Raw genomic sequence first — 22,754 nt, 5'->3', positions numbered from 1 at the left:
TAAATAGTTGACCCTACAGTAACTCAGAGATTGTTTCTGCATATTAATTGCATTTAATTTATGGATTTTGCTATGCATGCTCTCATGTGCAGCTTTAGAGATATTTGTAGAGAGTGATGAATAGCTATATGGGTGGAATTGCTGTCATACCATTTAGAATAATCTAGATTCATCAACATTAGAAGAATGATTAAAAATATGATCATAAATCCATTGTAAAGTATCAACACTTTTAACACAATTATTAGTGAGTGAGACCCAATGTAAGCGAGTTCATGCGGTTTAATATTCGCCACCACAAAACAAGTTTATTGTATTTTTTAGCACATCATTATGCATTTGCTAGGTTATTCTGGGTGGCTTTCTTCCTTAATATAATGCTAGACACGGTTTTGCATAATAATTCAGATTATATTAATTGTTTTTATCAGCTAAAAAGATATGTTGACTTTTCACCTTTGTATTGTTTTGGAAGAGGCTGTATTGTTTTATACGAGAACAAATAAAACGTGATCAGCACTAATATCAGATTCCTAGTTGCACATATAAATACCAGCCTTATTAAGGTCAACAGGAGGCTTATTAAAGGGGTCATATGATGTTGCTAAAAGAACATTATTTTGTGTATTTGGTGTAATGAAATGTGTTTATGTGGTTTAAGGTTCAAAAACACATTATTTTCCACATACTGTACATTATTGTTTCTCCTCTATGCCCCGCCTTCCTGAAACGTGTCGATTTTTACAAAGCTCTGATTGGCCAGCTATCCAGTGCGTTGTGATTGGCCAAATACCTCAAGCGTGTGACGGAAATGTTACGCCCCTTACCATACTGTGATGATGCCCTGTCCGGCCGGAGCGATGATTCAAAAACATGAAAACCCATTATAAACGAGGCATTCGTTGCATCCAATGGGGACATAATTACGGATTATAATGACTTGTCTTTTTACGTGTTGCGTTGCATCGCGCCGCCTAAACATAAAACCATGTCTGCATTTGTTGCTCGGAGAAACAACAAACATCAAGTGCTACTCTACACTGCTTTTTGAGTATAGAGTAGCGCTTATTTGAATCGTCAGTGGCAAATTCTTTAAATATGAAAATGTACTTCAAAGCTGAGTCAGAAGCGCCAGACTGTCCTTACAAAGTTGGAATTGTCCCACTTTATAGAAACAGACACCGGCATTGTAGTCTACTCTCCCAGGATCAGGAAACAGTCCTCCGTAAAATGTGCTGCACACATCTGGATATTTGGGTTGAAGTGTTCTGGAACAGTGTTGTAAATACAATTTAACCACTGATTTCTAGTCGTGTCCTCTTTTGGAAGACCAAAAGTCTTATTTACTTATTTACCCCTAAAGAGTGCATATTAATACCTAAATTGTGCATTTTAGTACCTTTTGGAAAAGGTACCGCCTCAGTGACAACTTTTGTACCTTTTTTCTCTGGTCCCTCCGTCAAAGTATTCATTTATCTGTATTTTTAACGCTTAGACGTTTAATATTTTTGTATTACATGCATTGGCAAACAAATGTTTTATGGGTGTTAGGTTGAGTTAATAAGATTATTTTTTTATGTTTTTGAAAGTCTCTTCTGCTCACCAAGGCTGCATTTATTTATTCTAAAATACAGTAAAAACAGTAATATTTTGAAATATTATTTAAATTTGAAATAACTATTTTCTATGTGAATATATTGTAAAATGTAATTTATTTATGTGATGCAAAGCTGAATTTTCAGCATCATTACTCCAGTCTTCAGTGTCACATGATCCTTCAGAAATCATTTTAATATACTGATATGCTGCTCAAGAAACATTTCTTATTATTATCAATGTTGATAACAGTTGTGCTGCTTAATATTCTTGTGGAAAATGTTTTTTACAGGATTATTTGATGAGTAGAATGTTTAAAATAACAGCATTTATTTGAAATAGAAATCTTTCGTAACATTATAAATGTCACTTTTGATCAATTTAATGCATCCTTGCTGAATAATAGTATTCATTTCTTTTCTAAAAAATCTTACTGACCCCAAACTTTTGAAGGTTAGTGTATCTGTAAGCAGCATTGGGGGTTTGAGGTTTACAGGAAGTTGCATGCTGCTCACGTATCTATGGTGACCACCGAGGTCCTCCGGGGGCAGGTATGCGAGGAATGCTGGGGGCATTTGAGCAGAAGAGTTCAGAGATGCACACGCTGGCTTTAAAATCATGGATTGTTAATGTGCTGATCGGAGATGGTACATCAAGACTCCCTGCTCCAATAAACGTCCCTACATTTCACAGGCCACTTAAAGTGATTAATAGAGGTATAATTAGAAGAAGGTCTCCTCTGAAGCAGCATAGAGTGGATACATACCTACAGCAGTCGGGCCAATCACACCCTTCTGAAGAAAGAGTGATAAATCAAGCTTTAAAAGAGAAAGAACATTTGAAAGAGCGGTATGCAGCATGCTTTTCACTTTTAAAGGGATAGTCCTTAAAAAAGATATTTCCCACGCTTATGATCTATAAAAAGAGTTATTTAGCAAAATGTCCAAGTGCTTTTTATTCCTCACAGTGTTATCTCCTTTAAAGGGATAGTCCACCCAAAAATGAAAATGGTCATTTACTCAGCCTCATGTTGTTCCAAACCTGTATGCATTTCTTTATTCTGTGGTACACAAAATTCCAATAAACGTCCCTACATTTCACAGGCCACTTAAAGTGATTAATAGAGGTATAATTAGAAGAAGGTCTCCTCTGAAGCAGCATAGAGTGGATACATACCTACAGCAGTCGGGCCAATCACACCCTTCTGAAGAAAGAGTGATAAATCAAGCTTTAAAAGAGAAAGAACATTTGAAAGAGCGGTATGCAGCATGCTTTTCACTTTTAAAGGGATAGTCCTTAAAAAAGATATTTCCCATGCTTATGATCTATAAAAAGAGTTATTTAGCAAAATGTCCAAGTGCTTTTTATTCCTCACAGTGTTATCTCCTTTAAAGGGATAGTCCACCCAAAAATGAAAATGGTCATTTACTCAGCCTCATGTTGTTCCAAACCTGTATGCATTTCTTTATTCTGTGGTACACAAAAGAATATATTTTGAAGAATGTTGATAATCAAACAATTTCAGTTTCCATTGACTTCCATTGTATTTTTGTCCATACAATGGAAGTCAATGGGAACCGAAATTGTTTAGTTACCAACATTCTTCAAAATATCTTCTTTTTAGTTCCACAGAATAAAGAAATGCATACAGGTTTATAAATTTTAAAGGTGAGAAAACAGATTTTAAATTTTTGGTTGCACCGTCCCTTTAAGTAAAAGTTTGTGTAAATGTCTTTGTGCTGTCTTTTATTAGCGGTGTGTGAAAACCCTTTATAAAGAGTGTAATGTCACCTTTCCTAACTCTAGGAATGCTGTGTCAACATTGCAAACGTTTCTCAGTGCGGTTGGAGGACAGCTGGCTGCTGTTTTACTGTCTAAGCTCTTGTAGTCGCAGTTTGTGCAGTAGATACACACACAAGCATATGCTCTCAAAGCACTTGTCACCAGAAACTCTTTGTAATTTATTTTTTCTTCTATAAGAAATAAGCATTCAGTTTATGAAATAAAGGATGAGTTTTTTTTTTTAATTGATACTTTTATTCAGCAAGGATGTATTAAACCAAAAGTGACAGAAAAGACCATTATAATGTTATAAAAGATATTAATTTGTTTTCTTCTATAAGAAATAAGCATTCAGTTTATGAAATAAAGGATGATTTTTTTTTTTTAATTGATACTTTTATTCAGCAAGGATGTATTAAACCAAAAGTGACAGAAAAGACCATTATAATGTTATAAAAGATATTAATTTCATATAAATGCTGTTTTTTACTTTCTATTCATCAGAGATTCCTAAAAATGTCAGTTTTCACAAGAATAGTTAGCAGCACATTAAAATGGTTTCAACATTTTTAGTAAGTGATTCTTGATTTTCAAATCAGCATATTATATGCATATAATTATAAACTATATATATAAAGCTTTATATGTGACACTGGACCACAAAACCAGTCTTAAGTGTCAATTTTTCAAAATTGAGATTTATACATCATCTGAAAGCTGAATAAATTTCATAAATGAATAAAATATGAGAGCTTTCCATTGATGTATGGTTTGTCAGGATAGGACAATATTTGGTCGAGATACAACTATTTGAAAATCTGGAATCTGAGGGTGCAAAAAAATCAAAATATTGAGAAAATCACCTTTAAAATTGTTCAAATGAAGTTCTTAGCAATGCATATTACTAATCAAAAATTAGGTTTTGATATATTTACGGTAATTAACAAAATATCTTCATGGAACATCATCTTTACTTAATATCCTAATGATATTTTGGCATAAAAGAAAAATCAATCATTTTGACCCATACAATGTATTTTTGGCTGTTGCTACAAATATACCCCAGCGACTTAAGACTGGTTTTGTGGTCCAGGGTGACATATATGAAAAGTGTATTATATATAAATATTATATATATATATAATTTATATACATAGATTACACACACACACACACACACACACACAGATACATACATATATATTTTTAAAATTGCATGGCTTTATTGTATCCTGTCCTTTAGGTTAATAAAAAATACTCTTTGTGCATCCATGTGAGCATGTGGTGAATGGACCGGACGGTGCCTCCTTTGTCAAATACGGCCACAACAACACAGCATTTGAACAAATGCTGAAGTCAAGCCCAAGAGTCCACGTAATAGACTCACATGAACGTGTAAAAAGAGACGGAGAGTTTGTCCTCTCTCTGACTAACATTGATTCTGCAAAAATACATGATCTAAAGACAAACAGACATGTGTCATTTACAGAGTAACCAATGCACTCATACCGTCTAGACTAGGGATGTGCAAAATTACATATTTTTGCAATCAGCTAGTCAAGCCCTGTTTGATTAGGCCAGTTTAGTCATGTCCATCACATGCATTTCTTAGAAGGCATTCACATATGATGCAGGCGTCTCGACACACTTGTTGTTGACTTGTTGTTTTTAACTTAATGAGATCATGGTTGTGATGAGGTCATAACCATGAAAATCTCTGAACAAGTTCTTACGGTTTTTATTAAGTGGTCTGAGAGAACAGAGCAGAAAGTTTAGATTAGTTACAGACATTTGATCATGCATCAACCTTGTGTTATTTTTTAAAAAAAGAACTGTTCGGTTTTCCAAGATATGAGTGCTTTAACTGTCTGGGATTTATAAAGAGTACATGTCTAGCTTAAATGTTTGCTTGTGTTTGTAGAGAGTGTTGTCCAGGTCCTTGCTGTTCTGACCCGCGTCCTCTCAGTCCTTCCAGAGACGGCAGATGCAGCGGAGGAGTGAAACTACGCATCAGAAACAGGTGTGCATGTGTGAAGAGCTCAACCCGCTGGTGATCTTTGTGTTGTTTAAGTATTATTAAGATACTAATATAGTTTTTTTAATAGTTTGAATTATTTTTTTTATTTAATTTTAGTTAGTTTTTTTATTTTTTATTAATTTTTATTTCAGTTTTAGTTATTTTAGTATACATTTTATTTCAGCTAAAGTTTATGGTAAAGTTAAGTTAAAGTTCAGATAAAGTTTTGTTTTTATGGTTTTAGTTTTAGTTAACTAGAATATCCCTGATGTGCACACATGAGGTTATTCATCAGAGGAAACAGAATCTGGCTTTTATTTTTGAAACAGGAAATTAATCTGTCTCTTACAGGAAGAGGAAGGGGATTTGGGTTTATGGTTACCAGTCGGTCACGTCAGGGGTGACTATCGGTGCATCCCGTCTCTGTTTACTCTAAATCCACTAGTATTGAGTTGTTTATGGGGTTTTTAAGGAGATTTTTGGAGAACTGCAAGATTATGCTGTTGTCTCGCATGACAAAATGAACTTTTTCCTTTTTTCTAGTTTCTGTCCGTTTCTCTTCCTCTCTTTCTGTGTGTAAATAAAACTGGAGTTCTGTGTACAGAAGCTGTAAATAGTGTAACAGCCCGATCCTTAATCTCACTTTTATCCGAATAAGGCTTTAATGGAAAGGTCGAGCAGTTCAATTTGGGCATGATGGCAGGTTAAAAGACGGACTTACATTAAAACAGGACCCAGTTGGCATCAGGTAGTTTATCATATAAGCATCATTCACATTTTTTTAAATACACTTTCGTTCAAAAGTTTAGGGTCTGGAAGATTTTTTTTTAAAGAAATGAATACTTTTATAGCACAAGGATGCATTCAATTGATCAAAAGTGACGGTAAAGCCATTTATAATGTTAAAGAAGATTTCTATTTCACGTAAATGCTGTTCTTTCAAACTTTCTATACATCAAAGAATCTTGAAAATAATGTTTCCACAGAAAATATTAAGCAACTCTTTTTGACATTGATAATAATAAGAAATATTTCTTTAGCAGCAAATCATCACATTAGAATGATTTCTGAAGGATTACGTGACTCTAAAGACTGGAGTAATGATGCTGAAAATTCAGCTTTGCATTACAAGTGTAAATTACATTTTACAATACATTCAAATAGAAAATAGTTATTTTGAATTGTAATAATATTTCACAATATTACTGATTTTACTGTATTTTTGATCAAATAAATGCAGTCTTGGTGAGCAGAAGAGACTTCTTTCAAAAACAAACGACCCCCCCTTAACTTTTGTACAGTAGTGTATATGTGAACATTTAATCATAATATACAGTTTTACATACAATATACTGTCATTTCAAATACATAAATGAGAAAGGACATTTATTTTGCATTGGTCCGACAGATGGCGCGGTGAGACAAACTGACAGATAGCATGCACAGTATTCTCACCCTTCTCATCTAAACACAGATACTGAACGTGACTTGATTTTGTCCACGTTTCGTTGCCATCCTCAAACCCGCCAGATTTGTGAGATTCCCTACTTTGAGGGTTTGTTTTGGATGCTCCACTCACGTCTGTGCTCCGAATATGTGGTCATGGATGTCGTAATGCTACACAAGACCTGAAATAACAAATTCTACATTTACATGGTCAGTTCCTGCAGCTATTGGAGTTTTGATTAGAGTTTCATAGAAACTGAGTGATTTGACAATTTTGAGATGTTTGGTGTGTAAAAATACAATGAATAGAGACTGAACCAAGACAACGGTGTTATAGGCCCACCCATCACTTTAGAGCAGTTATTTCCATGTGTGTACGTGTTATTGTACACATACATTTAGCTATTCATGGAATGATTACAGGAAGTGAGTCTAAAGTGCCTGGGGATGAAGATTCGAAACTCTGGCATCTTAAATTCTCTCCCAGCTTTCTCTTTCACTTGCTTGGAAGAATCTTCTTTTAGGACGTTAATTACATCTAGTTCACTCGCAGTTCATCTGTCATGTGTGTTTTGCTCCGTGTTCCTTGATTGTGAACATTCCTATGTTATTTGCACACTCAGAGGTAGGATTTCCCATAATGCCACAGTGACATGCATTAATAACATAACCCGTCTCCCCCTGGATAGCCTCAGTCCGATGAACCATGTCAGCTTAAAGAACTCTGCTGAAGACAGTTGCTTCAACTAGACTGCAATGGTCATGAGATCCCATCCAGATGTAAGGTTGCATCCCAATTTTACTTCAATCATAAGAAGTTGAAAACAGTGGTGCCCAGGGGGTTTATATAATATTTGCGTAATTATTTGCTTGTCTTGTTTTCCAAATAAATATATGTATATCTCAGTGGTGTGCGGAGGTGATCTGAAACGAGGAGGCAAAGTCCTCAAAGTTTGTTTTCTTTCTTTCTTTTTCAATCAAATGCAAATTCATATGCGGAATTTTTGCTCTGCATTTAACCCATTCACGTGCACTTATTTTGCCATTGAATTAAGGTTTTTTTTTTGTTTAGTTTATTTATTTATTAAAGCATGAAGCTCACAAAATTTAGTTTGATTTCTCTGAAAATAAAACTTATTGTCTTATGTAATTTTCTTTGTTTTAAGGATGTTTAGATATTGTTTACTTGTTTTGAACTTTCTATTCATCGTAGAATTTGGGAAAAAAATTATGCAGCACAACAGTCAGCATATTTGAATGATTTCTGAAGGATCATGTGACACAAAAAATTCAGCTTTTTAAAAATATTTTAACATAGAAAATGTAATTGTAAATTGTAATATTTCACAATATTACTGTATTAGGAAGCATAGGAAACTTCTTTAGAGAAAAAAGAAGTTGTGCAGTATATATACCTATTACATAAAGAAATTACATACTTTCCCATCACCACTGAGGTTCGTTAAGTGCATAGAATTATGTAAATTGGGATGTAACCGGCGACCTCCTCCTATACCTATATCTATCTATTTCCAACTGACACCTCTTCAGACAGACAGTATTTAGCGAGCATCTCATTCTCCTCTCGAACCCCACCGTTCCCGCCTAATCCAATTCTCCAATTTCAGCTTCCTCTCAGATCAAACAGATTAGTGTATTTGACGAGCCATGTTCCCAGGGATCAGATAAGGTTTCTGCAGCGGGACACACCCTCTGCAGTCTGGCCCAGCCGGGGAGGCGACGAGAAGGCCAGAGACAGACGGTTTTGGGGTTTTTTTGTGGGTCAGACCCTTTGGAGTCCCTAAGAGTCAGGTTACCCTGAGAGCGCGACATGAAGCGTCTCTCCTGGGAACAATGGGATGCCACGGAAATCGGCAGTTATTGTACTCGGGTGTCATTAGTCTGTGATGTATTTGTGGAAGAAACCTCAGGTCTGTCTGAGGGTAAACTGAGCAATATGTCACCCCGTCGCTCACGTCCAGTGGCCTTATTCTGCAGACAGGTGAAGACACCTGTGCTATTACACCTGCCCATATTCCCTGCAGGCCCGGAGACGGCTGTCAGCGACACATGAAAGCAACCCTGTGACACACCCAAACTATGGCCTTCCTGTTCCCATAATGCCCTCTGGGCACGGATAGGCTTGTTGACTTGTCTGGGATCACGTGGATGATCATGATGACGAAGAGGGAGAAAAAGAAAGGAAGAGAGGAAGATGCACACAAAGGCCAGTCTTTGTTTGATGTTATGAACGCATGCTATCATGTGTTCACATTTGCTCCCAGCTGTCTGTGTGTTGCATTATTTTACTATTTATCCCAGTTTTTTATATCCAACTCCTTCTTTACAACTCTAATATTGAATCTCAGGAAGGAAGCTTTTTCCTCCCTATCTTCGTTTTTGAAATATGTTTGTCCAGTGCTGGCGAGGGCAGGATGTTTATTCTAGTTCTTATCGTGACTTTTTAATGACATTTAATTGCGTGTTTTAATGATCTTTGCATCGTCAAACTGCACCCCGCCAACCCTTCCAGCCGCCTCGCATTTTATTCTCAGTTTATCAGAAGACGGCTAAAGACGGCATGGAGCTGCTCGGGGCATTTTACCGCAAAAAGCTGCGGAGGAAGCAGAAATCAGACCTGGGAAGATCGGACGGGGCTCTTTGCAAGGCACCGTCGGAGACCAGTGTCAACGGTCTGGCCACGGGTCTGATCTCTAAAGTGCTGAGACTGACTGCAAGGTAACTGCTAAGTGCTTGGTAAGGGAGGATAGCAAGGGAATGATCGGTTGCAGGTCAGGTAATGCTTTAACTAGAATGCTACTGGGTTTGACCTGCTTTATGTTCACTGCTTGCTCTATAAACCTTTATAAACCTATAAAGTTAAAGGAAATTAAAATGTTGTCATGATTAATTCACCCCAAACCCGTAGGGCTTGCTTTCTTATGTGGAACACAAAAGAAGACATTTTGGAAAATGCAATGTTGCATGGCGCTGAATAGGATTTCATTTTTAATTCTAATTTAATTTGTAATTCTAATTCTAGTAGTCATTTAACAGTCGTTTTAAAAGCAGTGTTTTTTAGTATTATTTACTGTAGATTTTCAGTTTAATTCTTAGTAATTTTGTTATGTGCTTTAGTCATTTGTAATAGTGTTATTTATTTTATATATTACTATTTAGGTATAATTTACTTTTAGTTCAGTTTTAGTTTTTATTTATTTGCAGTTTATTCATTTTTGTGATTCAACGTAAACTTATTTTTTTTTTGTTTAGTTTATTTATTTATTAAAGCATGAAGCTCACAAAATTTAGTTTGATTTCTCTGAAAATAAAACTTATTGTCTTATGTAATTTTCTTTGTTTTAAGGATGTTTAGATATTGTTTACTTGTTTTGAACTTTCTATTCATCGTAGAATTTGGGAAAAAAATTATGCAGCACAACAGTCAGCATATTTGAATGATTTCTGAAGGATCATGTGACACAAAAAATTCAGCTTTTTAAAAATATTTTAACACACAAAATGTCACAAATGTAAATTGTAATATTTCACAATATTACTGTATTAGGAAGCATAGGAAACTTCTTTAGAGAAAAAAGAAGTTGTGCAGTATATATACCTATTACATAAAGAAATTACATACTTTCCCATCACCACTGAGGTTCGTTAAGTGCATAGAATTATGTAAATTGGGATGTAACCGGCGACCTCCTCCTATACCTATATCTATCTATTTCCAACTGACACCTCTTCAGACAGACAGTATTTAGCGAGCATCTCATTCTCCTCTCGAACCCCACCGTTCCCGCCTAATCCAATTCTCCAATTTCAGCTTCCTCTCAGATCAAACAGATTAGTGTATTTGACGAGCCATGTTCCCAGGGATCAGATAAGGTTTCTGCAGCGGGACACACCCTCTGCAGTCTGGCCCAGCCGGGGAGGCGACGAGAAGGCCAGAGACAGACGGTTTTGGGGTTTTTTTGTGGGTCAGACCCTTTGGAGTCCCTAAGAGTCAGGTTACCCTGAGAGCGCGACATGAAGCGTCTCTCCTGGGAACAATGGGATGCCACGGAAATCGGCAGTTATTGTACTCGGGTGTCATTAGTCTGTGATGTATTTGTGGAAGAAACCTCAGGTCTGTCTGAGGGTAAACTGAGCAATATGTCACCCCGTCGCTCACGTCCAGTGGCCTTATTCTGCAGACAGGTGAAGACACCTGTGCTATTACACCTGCCCATATTCCCTGCAGGCCCGGAGACGGCTGTCAGCGACACATGAAAGCAACCCTGTGACACACCCAAACTATGGCCTTCCTGTTCCCATAATGCCCTCTGGGCACGGATAGGCTTGTTGACTTGTCTGGGATCACGTGGATGATCATGATGACGAAGAGGGAGAAAAAGAAAGGAAGAGAGGAAGATGCACACAAAGGCCAGTCTTTGTTTGATGTTATGAACGCATGCTATCATGTGTTCACATTTGCTCCCAGCTGTCTGTGTGTTGCATTATTTTACTATTTATCCCAGTTTTTTATATCCAACTCCTTCTTTACAACTCTAATATTGAATCTCAGGAAGGAAGCTTTTTCCTCCCTATCTTCGTTTTTGAAATATGTTTGTCCAGTGCTGGCGAGGGCAGGATGTTTATTCTAGTTCTTATCGTGACTTTTTAATGACATTTAATTGCGTGTTTTAATGATCTTTGCATCGTCAAACTGCACCCCGCCAACCCTTCCAGCCGCCTCGCATTTTATTCTCAGTTTATCAGAAGACGGCTAAAGACGGCATGGAGCTGCTCGGGGCATTTTACCGCAAAAAGCTGCGGAGGAAGCAGAAATCAGACCTGGGAAGATCGGACGGGGCTCTTTGCAAGGCACCGTCGGAGACCAGTGTCAACGGTCTGGCCACGGGTCTGATCTCTAAAGTGCTGAGACTGACTGCAAGGTAACTGCTAAGTGCTTGGTAAGGGAGGATAGCAAGGGAATGATCGGTTGCAGGTCAGGTAATGCTTTAACTAGAATGCTACTGGGTTTGACCTGCTTTATGTTCACTGCTTGCTCTATAAACCTTTATAAACCTATAAAGTTAAAGGAAATTAAAATGTTGTCATGATTAATTCACCCCAAACCCGTAGGGCTTGCTTTCTTATGTGGAACACAAAAGAAGACATTTTGGAAAATGCAATGTTGCATGGCGCTGAATAGGATTTCATTTTTAATTCTAATTTAATTTGTAATTCTAATTCTAGTAGTCATTTAACAGTCGTTTTAAAAGCAGTGTTTTTTAGTATTATTTACTGTAGATTTTCAGTTTAATTCTTAGTAATTTTGTTATGTGCTTTAGTCATTTGTAATAGTGTTATTTATTTTATATATTACTATTTAGGTATAATTTACTTTTAGTTCAGTTTTAGTTTTTATTTATTTGCAGTTTATTCATTTTTGTGATTCAACGTAAACTTATTTCAGTTCATTACTAATATTTCTAACAAGTTTTTCCAAAGTGTTTTTATTTGATTTGATTAGTTTATTTAATTTTCTTATATTTAAATTTACAAAAATGTTTTAATAGTTCTACTTTTATTTAACCATAATCACCCTCTCTTAAAGTATTTCATATTACAACAAATGAATAACTTCTTGTCGATCCAGGGCATGAATCCACAATCGGAATATGATATGATTAATCATTACAGCAACTATTTAAAAAAGAAAAGCAACATAATTATCCTCCCTAGATAAAATATCTGCGTTCCTGTGAATCTACTTCTAGATCAGTGTTTCCTGTTTACAAGAAAATTTCCGATCTAGCTGCAATTCGAACCATCATAAGGTGGTCAGACGTGTTTTCTGTTCTTTGCTCAGCATTGAGTGCAGATGTTTTACTTGCGGGAGTCATTATGACAGATCTTGTCCAAATCTAGCCTGGTCAGAAGGAGCGGCCCTTTGGAAGAGGGTGTGTTAAAGCAGCAAGAAAGTCACTTCCATAGCAACATGTCATAAAAGCCAGATGTTTTGCAGATGCAGTGTCTGATCTGTCTCCATAGAGCAGGGTCAAAGTTCAAGGGAGTGGGTTGTTAAGGAAACAAACTATGTGGAGGCTAAGACACTTCATTGTCCTGAGAAATGTGATCAGTCTGAATCATGTAGTTGCAGCTTTGTGGAGGACATTGCAGCACCTCAAACAAAAACAGAATATCTTTTTTTTTATAGTGATTTTATAGTACTGTTTCTTATTTTGTTTAATATTTAGATTTATTGTTGTTGTCATAATGATATATAATATATCTAATCACAAAGTGTTTGGCCAAAATTTGCTGCCCTACAAACAAGCATAGCAAACCTGTGGCTTTTAAAACTATCGTTTTTACTATACTACATACTATCTTTTTTATTTTACAGTGGTATATTTCAGTTGTAATATTTCTTATTTTATATTATTATTATTATTATTATTATTATTATAGTCATGTTAATATATAAATCACAAAATGTTTGGCCTAATTGTGAGCTCTATAAACAAGCACAGCAAACCTGGAGCTTCAAAAAAAAAAAATTTAAGCATTAGGGATCCTAAAACAAAGAATAACTATATTTTTGTGATATATTTGTAATATTTATTTTGTTTAATATGTTAATTTAATAATAATAATAATAATAATAAATAATAATAATATTTCATTAATATAATATTTTAAAGTCATATTGATTTTTTCTTCTTTTTTTTACTTTTTAAAATTGCATTAAGCATTTAAAGCATTTCAAATCACAATCACAACTTTTATCAGAAAAAGCGCAATTCGATTTTTCCCCAAATCGTGCAGCCCTACTTCCTAAACACTTTACCACTGCTTGCACTACAATACTCATGCCCTAGAACTTTAATGCTTCATTCAAACCCAAAGTTATAAAATGGCGCAATTCTAGAGGAGTACTAATAGAGGTATGTGCTACACTTGCCCAGTCAGCTGACTGAACATGATCTTTAGTCTTATACTGGGTTTGTCTTTCTGACTACTGATCTCACACCATCATTAAAGACCTTAGTAGGTCACTTCAGTCAGCAGACTGGTTGGGCACAAACTGGCATTGTGTGTGTTTGAATGTCTGGAGCAGCAGTAGGTACAGACAGTCTGCTGATCGTTATATGAAAAACATTCATTATGTTCCACGCCGTTTGAAACCAAAAATGTTTTTGTTTTAGACAATGCCGACATTCTTGCCATGTTTCGAAAACACACTTCAGCACCCTGTGCCAAAAAAACAGAAATAGAAATCTACTTCCAGCTTCCCAGAATTGTATTTCTCATTCTTAGGAATAAATATTTATAATATATAAATGTTCAATCTGTCAGTGACTACATTAAGAAGTATCTATGTACTGATGTTTACACAGTGAGATGCTGGTTATAAGGCAGTGCCACATTCTTCAGGGATGTTTTGATCCTCAGTGGCCTTGACTACACAAGACAATGCATGCTTTAAGTTTACATTAAACTACTTTGACTTCTCACTAAACTATTTCTGACTTTGGTTTTTGTATTATATTTTATTTTTTTGTGAAAGCATAGTCACTGTATTTGTGTTTAACTCTGTGTTTAAGTTGTATTCTGCAAAAGAAAGGCATAGATTTTTAGGGAGTCATTATGACAGATCTTGTCCAAATCTAGCCTGGTCAGAAGGAGCGGCCCTTTGGAAGAGGGTGTGTTAAAGCAGCAAGAAAGTCACTTCCATAGCAACATGTCATAAAAGCCAGATGTTTTGCAGATGCAGTGTCTGATCTGTCTCCATAGAGCAGGGTCAAAGTTCAAGGGAGTGGGTTGTTAAGGAAACAAACTATGTGGAGGCTAAGACACTTCATTGTCCTGAGAAATGTGATCAGTCTGAATCATGTAGTTGCAGCTTTGTGGAGGACATTGCAGCACCTCAAACAAAAACAGAATATCTTTTTTTTTATAGTGATTTTATAGTACTGTTTCTTATTTTGTTTAATATTTAGATTTATTGTTGTTGTCATAATGATATATAATATATCTAATCACAAAGTGTTTGGCCAAAATTTGCTGCCCTACAAACAAGCATAGCAAACCTGTGGCTTTTAAAACTATCGTTTTTACTATACTACATACTATCTTTTTTATTTTACAGTGGTATATTTCAGTTGTAATATTTCTTATTTTATATTATTATTATTATTATTATTATTATTATAGTCATGTTAATATATAAATCACAAAATGTTTGGCCTAATTGTGAGCTCTATAAACAAGCACAGCAAACCTGGAGCTTCAAAAAAAAAAATTTTAGATCCTAAAATCCTAAAACAAAGAATAACTATATTTTTGTGATATATTTGTAATATTTATTTTGTTTAATATGTTAATTATAATAATAAAGCTCTATAAACAAGCACAGCAAACCTGGAGCTTCAAAAAAAAAAATTTTAAGCATTAGGATCCTAAAACAAAGAATAACTATATTTTTGTGATATATTTGTAATATTTCTTTTGTTTAATATGTTAATTTAATAATAATAATAATAATATTTCATTAATATAATATTTTAAAGTCATATTGATTTTTTCTTCTTTTTTTTACTTTTTAAAATTGCATTAAGCATTTAAAGCATTTCAAATCACAATCACAACTTTTATCAGAAAAAGCGCAATTCGATTTTTCCCCAAATCGTGCAGCCCTACTTCCTAAACACTTTACCACTGCTTGCACTACAATACTCATGCCCTAGAACTTTAATGCTTCATTCAAACCCAAAGTTATAAAATGGCGCAATTCTAGAGGAGTACTAATAGAGGTATGTGCTACACTTGCCCAGTCAGCTGACTGAACATGATCTTTAGTCTTATACTGGGTTTGTCTTTCTGACTACTGATCTCACACCATCATTAAAGACCTTAGTAGGTCACTTCAGTCAGCAGACTGGTTGGGCACAAACTGGCATTGTGTGTGTTTGAATGTCTGGAGCAGCAGTAGGTACAGACAGTCTGCTGATCGTTATATGAAAAACATTCATTATGTTCCACGCCGTTTGAAACCAAAAATGTTTTTGTTTTAGACAATGCCGACATTCTTGCCATGTTTCGAAAACACACTTCAGCACCCTGTGCCAAAAAAACAGAAATAGAAATCTACTTCCAGCTTCCCAGAATTGTATTTCTCATTCTTAGGAATAAATATTTATAATATATAAATGTTCAATCTGTCAGTGACTACATTAAGAAGTATCTATGTACTGATGTTTACACAGTGAGATGCTGGTTATAAGGCAGTGCCACATTCTTCAGGGATGTTTTGATCCTCAGTGGCCTTGACTACACAAGACAATGCATGCTTTAAGTTTACATTAAACTACTTTGACTTCTCACTAAACTATTTCTGACTTTGGTTTTTGTATTATATTTTATTTTTTTGTGAAAGCATAGTCACTGTATTTGTGTTTAACTCTGTGTTTAAGTTGTATTCTGCAAAAGAAAGGCATAGATTTTTATGTTCCTTTAAATCTCTCTTTCCCAGACGGAGTGAGCCTGGATCTCGACCTCATTCCTGGCATTCTACAAAGCTGGGTGAGGTCCCTCAGGACTCAGACAGCATGATGCAAGTCACCCAGGGTGGTGTGGGAGCCCCCTGGCACCAGAGCTACCACTCCAGGTCAGTGCAACTCGAACACAAACACACCTGCAGTCTAGTGCCTCGGTTTAAGAGCAAACAATATAACACGCTGTCTTTCTTCATCCATTCTTTCTCTATATTTCACAAGGCTAGCATGTGAGATTTGATCGTGACTGAGATACAATCGTGAAGAGGACATTTTTTACAGTTCCCAGCAATGCAACTGAAGGATCTGCCAAATCAGCTTAGCAATAATCCACTTACAATGACAACATTTATTCAGAGAGCGAGAATGTTATGTGTCCTTAGTTTGGGTTGCAGCACCTGATTTGACTTCATGAGGTATTTCTGTTAAGTTGCAACCTCTTGATACATGAATATGTTATCCAGCATGCCATATACACACACTAAAATATTTGAAATTAGCTCTTGACGATGTAGTGGCATGTGGGTGCATATTCATAATCCAATGGCTTAAAGGGGTCCTATTATGCTCTTTTACAAATTCTTGATTTTGTTTTGGGGGTGTACTAGAACATGCTCTCATGCTTGGTGGTTCGAAAAACGCATTATTTTTCACATAATTTACATTATTAACATACCTTTCTCCCCTGCCTGGCACAAACGGCTCGATTAGTTCCGGGTTTGATGAAGGCCCGCCTTCCGAAAAACTAAATGTGTTGTGATTGGTTAGCTGTCCCAGTGCGTTGTGATTGGCGAACAGCTTAGACGGTGTTTCAGTACTGCCCCGCCCCTTGCCAAAGCAGCAAGTTCCGTCTGCTACGGTTAAGAATAGCGTCAATATTGCCATATCAATTTGAGCCGGATTCAGACCCCAAGAATATTGAACAAAAGGATCGTGCAGAACCTTTGCACGCACGGATATGGACTGACATGGCGAAAACTTGATGCTACAGCAGCTCTTCTTTTTCTTCGTTTTCTCTGATGCACTAACTCTGCAGCAGCACTTCTTCTTCATTGTCGTCCTGTCTGATGCACTCAACCAAGCATTCTAACCACGACCTCACCCCTCCCTGCCCCCCAACCATTCGAATTTCCTTGGGCAGGAATTATTTTAATGATATTCTAATTGGCCGCTTTGTGACATCACAAACCCTGGAAACCAACGCTGTAGTCCAAACGAGCCGTTCGTTGTAGTTCTTGAAAAGGATTTTTTAAAAACTAAATATCTCGCTTTGAAGTGGACTTTAAGATTTGTAACTTTGTAGATCTTTTTTATGCCCAAACATACACACTACACACTGACTAAAATAAAAAAACTGAAAAAGCATAATAGGGCCCCTTTAAGAAGTCCTTTAATATGACTGTTAGTAGACATGAATGTTGGTTATTTTGGTCAGAAGTGGCTGTATTGTCTTTCTGTTGGTAGTTTCCTTTTGTGTATGATCATGGACATAATTTGTTTAGTTGCCGCATACTTCCCCCAAACATTCAAAAACCTTGTGCGCTTGTTATCTCTGTCATTATCACTGTATTTAGACCAGAACGTTCAAGGGCCATCAATGATGACACTGAAAGAAAAACATTTTGAGTGTTTGAAGAGGACCAGAGGGCAAAGCATTGACGCACGTTCTAATGAAAAAAAAAACATTCTTTGGGATGACACTCCCTCAACAACCTTCCGAAGATTCCCATGGCAATGGTCACCGTGGGCAACACCAATAGCATTCCACTTTCTGAGACCTGGTGGTCATTGTTTGATGGACTGACTTGTGATTGGTTGATCTAGTTCTTAGAGGGGTAACTGCAGAGCTGGTGACAATGGGTCAGTGACATGTTAATTATGCCAGTAGAAATACCAGCAGTCTGATGCCAGCTTTCAGAGTTCAGCAATCACATACCCATAAAAGGGCAGTCGCCTCAGCAGACCCAGTGCATCACTGTCCAACACACATTCAAAAACGTATTGCCATGATTCCAACCTTTACGTAGCCGAGTCCCACAGTCAATGAGTTTGGTAACAGATCTAACGGTGTAGATTTGTCACATTATCATTAGGCCAGGGAAGAGAGAAGAGGAAGTATGAGGAAAGGAAATCTCGATGCAAATTCACTAGAACTTTATGGATATTACAGTGTAATCAACACCAGATATGTTGTAAACAGTCCAGACATCAATAAGTGCATTGTGACATTATTCTTATCAGGTGTAATCTAATCTTTGTTCATTCTAGTGTTGAATTGAGTCACAGGGATAGAAAAAAACTCAAATTGTGGCTATGAACTCATTCTTATTTCATAAGAAGCAGTAAAATCAATGTCTTTGATGTCTATCCAAGTCTGTAACAGCTACTAATTTAGCTCAGACTGACAACCAGAACAGCATCTCGATCTGCAGTTATATTATCCAAGTAAAAATTATTGCTCTTAGGTCCATTCTTCTCTTTTTCCCCATCCCAGTAAAATAATGAGACTACTATTTAATTGCATGTTGTTTTGTGCATTGTCCTATCTCACTATACCACAATTAATTTAATAGAATTTATTTTGGGTCATTGATGTTTTCCTTTTAATCTAATAACTCTAAATAACTTGAATCAGTATATACAGTTATTAATATGTTACTCATGTGTCTCTTGTTTTTTTTCTACAGTGCCTCAAGCACAGACCTATCAGGATTTGAGTCAGGATTCCTTAGGAAGAGCCCAGATCAGTACAGTTCCCGCGGCAGCATGGAGAGCCTAGACCACACTCACCCAGCCTACAGCTCCTGCTATCAACTATCATCATCCAAATCCTCCAGCAGCATTGATCATCTGCACAGCAAGCGGGATTCTGCATACAGTTCCTTCTCGACCAGCTCCAGTATCCCAGAGTACCTTGCGGCGGCACCATCGTTTAACAAAGAGAGGTCATATTCCATGGAGAACGTTCCGCAGAGAGAAGGGATGCAGAAAGCTGATATACGCTACATACGCACTGTGTATGACCCCCAACAGGGTGTGTCTGAAGAGCATGAGATCAGCTCTGCAGCCATTATGAGATCCAGTGACAGCAGAGCACAGTCTAGAAGTGGGAATGTCTCAGGACAGATCTGTCACCATGGCAGCAGTAGTAGTGGAAGCAGTGGGAGTAGTGGAAGCACCTCCAGCTCACAACGCCACAGTGTTGGGCCAGTCTGGAATCCAGCACACAACCGGCATTCCTATGAGAACCTAAAGGGGGTGCCAGCACCTCCATTACGCAGTGACAGCTATGCAGCATTTCGCAATCATGAGCGTCCCAACTCTTGGTCGAGTCTTGAACATGCTCGGTCACAGCGGGCACTTCACAAGGGTTCCTGGCATCACTCAAGTGGTTCTGTGGCAACAGGAAAGTCCTCGTTTGGGGCTGAAGGTCAGTTGCACACAGTCATAGAAAAGAGCCCCGAAAGTAGCCCCACTACCAAACCCAAACAGGGTTTTCCTCAGGCCGCACAACCCGGTCGCCTCATGTTACCCACTGGCATCTACCCTGTTCCACCTCCTGAGCCTCATTTTGCACAAATTCCAACCAGCAACCCTAGCTCTGGTAGTGTCTACCCAGCACTGGCCAAGGAGAGCAAGCACAACCATCACTGTGACCACTTAGGTGGACCAGTGAAAGAGGACAGGGTGACCATTGAAAATGGATACCAAAGCAATGCTCCTAGCTCAGATCCTGTCCAAACCCATGTTTCGGCACAACCAAAGCTCTCCGATAGAGTGCAAGATGACACTCAAGTCAAACCTGGTTTTTATCGGCCTCATTTGCAACCACAAATGCAGAAGTCACAAACACCATATGTACCTCAGGAGAGGAGGGACCCTTACACCCCGGTGCAACCAAGAGGAGAGAGACCAAGGTTCTCACTTGGTATGGAGGATTACGACAAGTACAGGCCACCTCAAGATGAAGAACTAAATAAATGCAACAAGCAAAGCATCCATCCAGACCCAGGATACACTGGGAAAATTTCACAGGGACAAGTTGCTCAAACATACAGAGGAAACTTCATTCAAACTCAAGGAAATGACCACATAGTCAAACCTTCAAGGTACTTCAGTGACTCTAGTGCTCTCCAGCAGAAAGCGCAAGACCTGGATCATCCCCTAACCAGACTGGAGAATGCACTTGCTGAGGTTCAACGATGTGCCAGTCCCGAGAGTACAACTAGTTTCCAAAGTGAGCGTAGCATGTCCGTGCTGGAGAAAGTAAGTCATTTTGAGAGACAGAAAGGCAAACCTCGCAGTCATAGCAGCCTCTCCCACCATGGTTCTACGGCTCGTTCGAGCCAAATGCCAAGACCTTCCAGTGCCAAGAGCTCCTTCTCTGGTGTAGAGGATGTACGCAACATGTTGGAGTGCAGCAACAGCTCGGTCCCTCATGGGAGAACTCAAAGTGCTTCTAGCATGGCAAGTTATGATGGACACATGGATATGCATCAGGATTTCCTAACAAGACATGCAAGTAGTGATCATGTCCAACATCGCCAGCAACAAGAGCCTGTCGTTACCCACAAGACCTGTCTTCAAAGAAGTAAGAGCACCTTTCAGCTTGGTGAGGGGAATGGAAAAGAAATCCATGGGAAAGGTGACATTCATGACATATTAGGCACCATCCAAGACACATCTTTTAACAGAGCATATAGAGACAGCATTAAAGATGCCCAGTCTAAAGTTCTGAGGTCAACTTCCTTCAGAAGACGTGACCTTAGTGTTAACCCTCCACCAGTGCCAGCTAAACACATGTCTCTAGAACGAAAAGGAACCAGTACAAGTCCCACACCAGCTACAACATCCCCACACACTCCAAAGGAACGCCATGTTGTTCCTGTTGAAGCACCAAGCAGAGCCCCTCCTCCTGAACTCCCCAGTGTCCCAGCTGTTGGACCCCCAGTTATGCGGATCTGTGGACGCAAACGATTCACAATGGTGCAAAAGAAACGATCGTATTCTGAGCCTGAAAACATGCATGAAGTTGGAGTGTTGACTCAGGAAACCAATCAGGCTGACAGGAAGGTTCAACAGCAGTTTCTGGCTAGTGAGATGAGTGTTGCGGACAGACGCAGGATGTTCGAGCAGGTGGCGAATCATAACACTGACCCTAGTTTTTTCTCCTACAGGCCTGATTTGAAGCAAATGCAACAAGATGCACTTGTTGAGTATATGGAACGCAAAACAGGTAGAAGAGTAGACGGACATTCAAATCGCCCACATAGCGCTTATCTACAGTCTGCTTCTTCCTCTTCTGCTGACTTGCAAAGCCTAATCTCCACCCCAAGTATGTGCTCTTTGCAAGAGCCAGCATACGATGGCCTCACTGGTGGTATACGTAAAGCCTCCACCCTTCCAGTAGGAATGCAAAGCCCCTTTTACCCCCCTAGGGGCAGCCCAAACCACACACAGCCTGAGGTTTTTGGCCAGCAGTCACAAGGCACAAATCCTGAATCTCACAAATCGGGCCCGGTCCTGACCAGACATAACCTTCCACAGCACTTGAAAGCCGCTTTTGAGAGAGCCACCTCTGCCAGAAGCTCAGGGAGGTCAGCTTCAGCTGAGGATTTGCTGGACCGTAGTGAAGAACGTCCCGTTCCTCAGCACTTCCGCTCCAAGTCATCTCCAGTGGAGAACTTTAGTCAGGTAACAATCATTTATTAGGTGGCAAACAAGCTGGGTGAATTTGACTGTCATTGGTTAGATCATTGAAGTGACGTGACTTCATACCACACAAAGTTAAACAGTAATGTTCATGGCAGAGTAAATTTGCTTCTTTTAACCCTCTTATTGAATAGTTTAAACCAATTACTCACTCTGAGTTTCCCTAACTAGAAAGCTAATGAAAAACTCTCAGAACTGAAGAGAATCCGTTCTTCTCAGAATAAGCGACATTCCCACACCCGGTCACAAGCAAACTATACAAATTTTTCTTCCTAGTCATCATTTGCTCATCCTCATGTCATTCCAAACTTGTGTGACTTATTATTTTTTCTGTGGAACACAAATGAGGATACATTGAAGAATGTTGTCCATACAATAAGAGTCAATGGGGTCCAAATGGACCTTGTTTTTGGCGCCATCGACTTAAGCTCATTGTATGGACAAAAACAGGTTGAAACATTCTTCAAAATGTCTGTTTTTATGTTCCACAGAAGAAATAAAGTCTTTGGAATGACAAGAGGGTGAGTCATTTATAGCATTTTAATTTTGGGTGAACAGTCAGGCTGGTGTTCAGTGATAGTCAGTGCATAAGTTTTCAGCCAATTATGGTACTTGGTGGTCTGTCCGCTGTAGGGCAATGGAGCAGTCCC

The 22,754-nt window shown here is 38.0% G+C and overlaps 1 protein-coding gene across 1 annotated transcript in view; it reads left to right on the top strand.

The window, feature by feature from the left end:
• LOC107584659 (protein Shroom3-like) overlaps positions 1 to 22,754 on the top strand; it is a 62,105-nt gene that overhangs the window by 28,448 nt on the left and 10,903 nt on the right. Inside the window, exons 3-5 of the mRNA XM_016271369.1 lie at positions 5,300 to 5,398; positions 16,371 to 16,505; positions 19,080 to 22,086. Of these exons, the coding sequence (XP_016126855.1) occupies positions 5,300 to 5,398; positions 16,371 to 16,505; positions 19,080 to 22,086 (3,241 nt within the window). The remainder of the gene's footprint in view (positions 1 to 5,299; positions 5,399 to 16,370; positions 16,506 to 19,079; positions 22,087 to 22,754) is intronic.

This window comes from Sinocyclocheilus grahami, unplaced genomic scaffold, assembly GCF_001515645.1.
Source record: "Sinocyclocheilus grahami isolate Dianchi unplaced genomic scaffold, SAMN03320097.WGS_v1.1 scaffold61.1, whole genome shotgun sequence".
Classification (NCBI taxonomy): Eukaryota; Metazoa; Chordata; class Actinopteri; order Cypriniformes; family Cyprinidae; genus Sinocyclocheilus; species Sinocyclocheilus grahami.
The sequence above is the reverse complement of the archived record's forward strand: the minus strand, read 5'-3'. Positions and strand labels throughout refer to the sequence as shown.